Source organism: Siphateles boraxobius, unplaced genomic scaffold (assembly GCF_051911475.1).
Source record: "Siphateles boraxobius isolate OS27281-9 unplaced genomic scaffold, OSU_SipBor_1 26, whole genome shotgun sequence".
NCBI lineage: Eukaryota > Metazoa > Chordata > Actinopteri > Cypriniformes > Leuciscidae > Siphateles > Siphateles boraxobius.
In genome coordinates this window covers 23,377,501-23,385,088 of record NW_027508876.1, presented here as the reverse complement: position 1 = coordinate 23,385,088, position 7,588 = coordinate 23,377,501, and the positions used below count along the sequence as shown (strand labels likewise).

The following is a 7,588-nucleotide window of genomic DNA, read 5'->3' as shown; positions in this document are numbered from 1 at the left end:
TCCTTTCACCAGTGTGAGAGCCGGTGCTCTGAGCCCAATCTATGCTGCGTTGGACCTGTGACCTAACTAACAGTAATTGGTGATGAATAGGAACTCTTATAAATTCATTTTCATTTACTAGTAGTAAATAGGCCTATATATACTGCCCAGCCCCACAAAAAAGGCGCTGTTTGGATTTAAATAGGCAAATGCATTAGAGTCTATGATTGGATCATTATTGCAGTGATTATTATGTTTATAGCATGTTATATGTTTGGCAACAGTTCTTCTAATCCTAATTGATGGAGTGCATAGCTTTTCATTTCTTAAACAACCTTGTAGGAAGACACATCATGGCCATATTCCAGGATGTCAATTTTAAGATTCAACAGGCTCAAATTGTAAAAGAGTGGTTGGGAGGGAGGATAAAGAATAATTTTCAAACATGAATTGGCACCTCTGCCGATAAGGTCCAGACCTTAAATTCAGTGAAAGTTGTGAAGGGTGTGCTGGAAGAGACTTTACAGAGTGCTCACCTCTTACATTGTCAATACAAGATCTTGACCAAAAATTGATGAACCTCTTGATGGAAATAAATGTTGTGATGTTTTTTTTTTACTCTTAAGCATTTGCTTATTTAAATCCAAACAGTGACTTTTTTGGGGGGCTGGGCAGTGGAGACCAGGGATAGTTGTTGTCACACCTTTAAGCCAGTGAATATATCAAGTATTTCTGTATAAACAAATACCTTAAATTCTGGCTTCAAAAAATAAAATCTATTGGACATTTCCATCGTCACTGCACGTGAAAAAAGTTCAGTAAAAGTTCGATCTTTTGTGACAACATGCCCCAATGGTGCACACAATGGCGGAAACTTCCCTCCTGCAAATAAATGTAGTTGCCGTTCACAAAACGTTTCAATGTTACCTCAGTTTAGTCTTAGCATTTTAAAAACTTAGTTACATACCGTACATAATCAAAATTAGCTAACATTTTTTTTATTATGCCTAACATAGCTATTTATATCAGGATGCAATACTAATATCAAGATGCACCACCATCATATTAAATGAGGATAAAACAACCAATAATAAGTGATAATAATTTCTGAACAATTTCTTATGTTACAATAATCATTGTCATTCACCATAACCTTTCTTTCTTCTTAAATTATCATATTTAATTTTGATTACATTTATGGCTGGGGCTTCAAAAACATCTTTCTATGCACACATAATGAGGATAACACATTCTGAGAAGTACATCAGAACAATTTCAAGTAAAAACATGAACTCAAATATGACATCAGCTGTGGGTTTTAATAAGTTACAAGTGTGTATTCTCACATGTACCTGTTTTTACACTTGAGGGAAGATAAGACCTTGAAAATGCTGTAAAAGGAATCAGTGTATACAGAATAATCACATCAGATACATGGGTGCCATTTACAAAAGCCACTGATTGAGTGTTGAGTGGTAAAATGTAGTTTAGACCAGCTAATTTGTGTTGGACAACCAGTCAGTGGACTCTCACAAATGAAGGCACTTGCTTTGGCTTGACTTGCTTGTTTTGGGAATACTGACAAGTTGTTGTTGATATGACCATTAAAAATAATAAGAAAAAGGAAACTTTGTGTAAACTGTTACAATAGGTTATGTACACTTAATAGAGTGTGGGCCAAATTGCATTTCTGAAAGCTCTCTATTAAAAGACTTATAATAATTAATATCGGGATTTTTTGTATTAAAAAAGAAACAAGACAAAAAAGAAAATACCTTTGCACTCTTTAACAAAAAACAAGTGTACATCTCTCAGACAGGTCAGATTACATCCCTCTGTTGTTCTTGAAAAACAAAATTAACACTGCATGTAGTTTAACAATTCAGTAGCGTGAAATGTGTGGTTCCAAAGTCTAATAAGTGCATTTTATGATTATAATAAAGTGACATTACTCAACTGTAACAGATTGGTCATTTTGGTTTTGGTGTAAAACATAAAAATACAGAAATTTACAGAATATATATATATATTTATATATTTTTTTAAACAAAAAAATCCATATACATTGTAAATGAAATTGCACGGTGACAGTGACGTTCTGGTGTTATAATGCAAAAACGGGTTGTTTTGACTTTGTGCATAAGTGATGCGATAAAGTTAAAAAACATTAAGTGCATACTGTGGAAATTCTTGTCCAAGTGGTTTGTTTGATTATTACAAACAACAGATGCACAATATATTAATATATAGATATATACCATGTCCTTGCATCTCTTCACAGTTATAGAAAACCTTTCCATATACAAAAAATGGGGCCGTTGCTAAAATTCACAGGTCCGAGACAAAACCGTTAAGACAATGACCTCGTCCCGGGATGGCATTCCTGGTTGTCCCTTATCCAACAGTTCTGGAGTCATACATGTCCAGATCTCAAACAAAATGTGCCTCCCTGTGTTCGAGATCCTGCATACGGTGTGATCTGAGTCTCTGGTACACGGGTTTGGTCTCGTGTTGTCCGAGTTCCTCCGGGCTGGAGCCGGGAGACTGAGGAAGCAAAAGTGGGCTTGTATTGTGGGCATCCAGCTCTGGTGATGCTTCTGGATCCAAATCTGTCTCAGGCTCATCAACCGAGACTTCCACCCCAAACCCTTCCTCCTCCTCATCGTCATCCTCCTCTTCTTCCTCGGTGCTGTTTGTGGTTACTCTACTAGACTTAAGCCCGACCTCTGTTAATGTTTTGGTTTTGCTACCTGGAGGTTTGTAGAACGTTCCAGGAGGAGGTTGCAGAGTTCTAGGAGGCCTGAAGGCTGTGGGAACGGGGCAGTACTCGCTTACGTTTCCTTCCCTACGTAAAGTCCGTCCAGGCCTCACAGCAATGGTGTAGGGTCTGTTAGCAAGAGCAGTGCTGACGGTTTTGGTGTGTTCTGAAAAAGACGATGACGTGAGAGAAGAAGTGTGAACGTTGGCATCATTGGTCCCGGAATCAGAAGGATAGGTGGTTGTAATCACAACGGTCTTTGGAGTGATGTCGTGATGCTTATACTGCTTGTCCCATGTCCGCCGTAGGGTCTGCGTATCGATATAAGATTTCCTGTAATGGTTTCCCGCTCTGGACTTGGGTTTCTCCTCTTCGGACACCTCCTCGATCACGGGATCGCGACCGTGGTTGTCACCCTGCTCTACGGAGTTCTTCACGTTACATTCGTCCACCTTGGCGAGGTTGAGGAGCCGCTCAGCTGGCATGCTGATCGGTCGAGAGGCCAGCTTGGGTCTCGGTGGCCGAAGCTGAACTCTGGAGACGTGGTTGCGGCGGCTGAGGCCGGGCGAGTTCCTCATTTCAGGAACGCTTGATGAGAGGTGCCTGTTGATGTCCACTGTATCGCCAACTGCATGCAAAAACGAAGAGAGAGAGAAGTAGAAGCTTTCGTGGTGTGACAATATGTCACTTTATGTTTTTTTTAGCAAAGTAAAACAATACTGACCTGCAGCGAAGTCTTTGTCAGAACTTATCTTCACCTCATCCATCAGGTGAGTAGAAGGTATTACCGAGGAATGTCTTTTATATGTCTTAGCGTTTGACTGCTGCTGTTTGACAAATGGAACAAAGATGGAAAAATGAAGATACTGTTTTATTAGACTCAAGGAATTTTCATTTGGTTCATTTAGACATCTAAGGTTTGGTTTGATCTATTCTCTGATGGAAAAAAAAACAGTTGCTGGACTTACTTGGACCCAACACAAAAAACCCAACTATTACTGGCCAAAGGTGGTCAAGATAGTTCAAACCAGCTAAACTACCATCTTGACCAGGTAATGACCAGTTTGTGCCAGAAGTTGGTTTCTGATGGACTTTCCATCAGGGTAGTGACTTTGATTATATTGAAATAAACAATATTTTTAACCAGTATTATAATCAACATCATAAACATCAACAAACCGCCTCACCTCCTTAATGTTCACCATGGACTTTGAATGTCGGCTAAGCTGTTGTTGCTTATCCTGTCGGGTGAGACGTGATTTGATGGGGAGCGGAGAGCTCTCGGCTACAGGGGAGGAAGGAGGAAGAGGACTCAGAGGAGTGTCGAAGATCATCTCGTAATGGCGGATCAAAAGCTCCACGATCAGGGCCTGGTAGGGGTAATCTACCAGAGAGGACAGAGAGACCTCCGCATCGGCCTGTCGGGGCTTGATCAGTGTGGGCCCAAAGATGATGCCCAGATTACTGGCAGTCATCTTGTTCTCATCTGCCCTTTCTGACACCCTATTAGAAAGAAAAATGTGATTACAAACTGTTTCCTGACGCCGTTTTCATCTATATTCTAATTACAACATATACTCATTAAAACACCTGTGCAAGTGTTGAATAAGGAACTGCAGGGTTTTGTAATGGGCTGGAGGAAGCTGACGCAGCAAGTCTTTTATCTTGAAGAGGGTTCGGTTGAGCTCTACGCTGATCTGCCGGTTGTCGGACGCGGGACTTCCTCTTGACGCCTCTACTTCATCAACAATGATACTCTGACTCTCTTTGGCCAATCCGATGAAGTCGTTATAGTATCGGAAAAGAATTAGGGGCTCGGGGAGCTGAGGGGTATAAAATTATAATTTTTATTACACAAACATTTACATCTATTTTTGTTTTATTTTATGAATGGGTAAATAAATACAATTTTATAAAATAAAATAATATTAAATAAATTCAATTTAAAATACTGAAATAGGGCGGGAAATGCTTTTTGCAGGGCAAATGTTTCTTAAATAATTTTATTTGATAATAATAATAAAAGAGACACAAAAACATGTAATGAATTTATAAATGTATTAAGTTGCATTTAAAAAAAACAAACATAATTTTGACATATACCTGGCGTAGGTAGAGTTTGAGGACGTTGCTGATATCGTGAGGGTAGAGATCCGAAAGCTCAACCAGGTCTTTGCCATTTTCAAATGCCTGACAAAGCTTCTCCACCCGTGATTTGGCGCCGTTAACACGATAAATTCCCTTTAAAAATACAACAAAACATCCTCTTTCAGTCTCCCTCAGCATTTACATTTCATATCCTCCTGGAAATATAAGACATAGAGAGGAAGTACACACCTTGATATTCAGAGCCCTGTTTTCGATCTCTGAGGTGCATTTTTTGATGATGAAGGGGATTCCATCATGACTGTTCTTGGCTGCCTGAGCAAAGTCGATAGCAAAGAGATGAAGTTTTCCCTGTAGCTTCTTATGCCCACACTGGATGGCTAGAGTCTCCAAACACTTCTTATGACAAGCGAGAGAACACTAAAAAAACACAAGAATGAAGAATTGATTGCATAATTGCATGGTGCAAATTCTAAAATTATTAAGGCATGAAATTGCATTTGCAACACAAAAACATTAAATGACATTATCATACAAAAATGTATTTTAGCTCATGCTTTATCAATGAGCTGTGTGTGTGTTCATGTAAAAACTCACCTCCTCGCATTCAGCACCGTGAAATACCACAAGACTTTCACACTCCCGGCACTTGGATGGAGCACGCAGCTTCCTCAGCTTGTGTGTCTGTGCCGCTTTAGACATCTGTGTGTTGCGAAAAGGTCCAGGAGAGCTGGCTGCCTCCGTAATCATTTCACTCAAACCTAAGAGACAATGTTTACAGTCTTTATTTTTGCTCTGTTCATTCAGACCTTTCCAAAAGATTTTGAAAAATGTTTCCAGCAACAATTATAGCACACTCTTAACATGGTTGGACTACATTCTGTACATTGTCTGCTTGTTACAGTATAATAATAAAAAAATATTTGTGCAATGTCAAACAGCCAGACAGCATGTTTGGAAGTGTTATTGAATGCACAAAAGCTCACCATTATCTGAAGGAGATGGCGGTTCTCTCTCATCGAGATCATCTGCTGAAGACATGGTGCCTGTGGATGGGCTTCTGGGAAGCCTTCTCTTAAAATCACCTGGAAAATGGCACAAATGGATCATTAGTTTCAACACCACATGTTTATGTTTACAATCAATACAAAATCATATACAGATGATGCACTACTATTCAAAAATGTAGGGATTGGTATTATTCTTAAATATTTGTACTTATCGTCCTTTCACCAAGGATGCATTTATTTGACAAAAATACAGTAAAAACAGTAACATTGTAAAATATAATTACAATTTAAAATAAGTGTTTTCTATTTTAATATATTTTAAAGTGTAATTTATTCATGTGATGGCAAAGCTGAATTTTATCATCATTACCAGTATTCAGTGTCACATGATCCTTCAGAAATCCTTCTAATATGCTGATATGGTGCTTAAGAAACATTTCTTATTATCAACAGTTTAAAATATATTGCTTAATTAGTGGAAACCATGATACTTTTATCAGGATTCTTTGATGAATAGAAAGTTTAAAAGAACAGCATTTATTTGAAAACAGCATAATAATAAATGTCTGTACTGTCACTTTTGATCTATTTTATGCATCCTTGCTGAATTTAATTATTAATTTCTTTTAAAAAAAAATCTTACTGACCCCAAACTTTTGAACAGTAGTGTGTGTACTGTAAGCACCACATGGCATTCTGGGTAATTTTGCAACAGAGAGCGTGACTGGTCTGTTTACCATCACTATGCTACACTCTCATGACAAAAGACCTGTCAATCAAGTGTGTTTATTTGCCCCAAGCAAAGAGAAATTTATAAGCGTGACATTTGCTGTACCTGGGCTTGCCGTAGGGGAGTCCATAGAGCGAGATTCACTGCTTCCTCCAGCGCTCTCAGAGTCACTGCACATGCCTCCACCCTGACTGCTGCTCCTCCAGACCCGGAACGGACCCTGGATTCTCAGAGCTATCAAACACGACATAACATTCAGAAACCTTGATCTGAATAGTACACCAGTTCTATTTTGATGTATATGTCTATCCTTGTGTTTTAGTATATAACATGGTAAATAAGTGACTGATTCTTGAACAAATGACTCTTATGAACCAGTTCTTTTTAGTGAATCATAACCATATAGTGTACCCGTGTGGCCCTATTACTGAAACAAATTACTCTTACGAACTGGTTCTTTTTAGTGAATCATAACAATAGAGTTTACCAGTCTAGTCCAATTCCAGAAACAAATGACTCTTATGAACCGGTTCATTTTAGTGAATCATAACCATATAGTCTACCAGTGTAGCCTGATTCCTGAAACAAATTACTCTTATGAACCGGTTATTTTCAGTGAATCGTAACTATTTAATGTACCGATGTAGCCTGATTCCTGAAACAAGACTCTTATGAGCCGGTTTTTAATCAATAGCTTTAAAGTTAGCAGGGTTGAATCAGTTTAGAACACTGTAGTGTAAAATTTACAGGGTTAGCAGAGAGAAAATTACCATCACATGTACTTTATGCAAAATGGACATTATAACTGAAATATACCTAAATTAATTGATTCCAATCTAATTTGAATCAGAATTCAATTGAATCGAGAGCTTATGAATCAGTATCAAATAGAATACCCTAATAAAAAATAGGATAAAATTAAATAAATGTTGATTCAAGAAATGGATGATAAATTGGAAATAAGAGTCATCACAGATGATCAGTTCAGTGTTGTGTGTATCGGCC

At 38.2% G+C, this 7,588-nt stretch overlaps 1 protein-coding gene across 7 annotated transcripts in view; it reads right to left on the bottom strand.

Annotated features, from left to right (window-relative positions):
* Window positions 1-1,279: 1,279 nt before the first annotated feature.
* arhgap29a (Rho GTPase activating protein 29a) overlaps window positions 1,280-7,588 on the bottom strand; it is a 44,162-nt gene continuing 37,853 nt past the window's right edge. For all 7 annotated transcript variants that reach the window (XM_077245041.1, XM_077245040.1, XM_077245042.1 and 4 more), the window contains 9 exons: window positions 6,689-6,817; window positions 5,830-5,928; window positions 5,441-5,604; window positions 5,075-5,263; window positions 4,841-4,978; window positions 4,328-4,560; window positions 3,925-4,240; window positions 3,462-3,564; window positions 1,280-3,365 (listed from right to left, as the gene is read on the bottom strand). In XM_077245041.1, coding sequence (XP_077101156.1) covers window positions 2,410-3,365; window positions 3,462-3,564; window positions 3,925-4,240; window positions 4,328-4,560; window positions 4,841-4,978; window positions 5,075-5,263; window positions 5,441-5,604; window positions 5,830-5,928; window positions 6,689-6,817 — 2,327 coding nt within the window. In that variant the 3' untranslated portion in view covers window positions 1,280-2,409. The remainder of the gene's footprint in view (window positions 3,366-3,461; window positions 3,565-3,924; window positions 4,241-4,327; window positions 4,561-4,840; window positions 4,979-5,074; window positions 5,264-5,440; window positions 5,605-5,829; window positions 5,929-6,688; window positions 6,818-7,588) is intronic.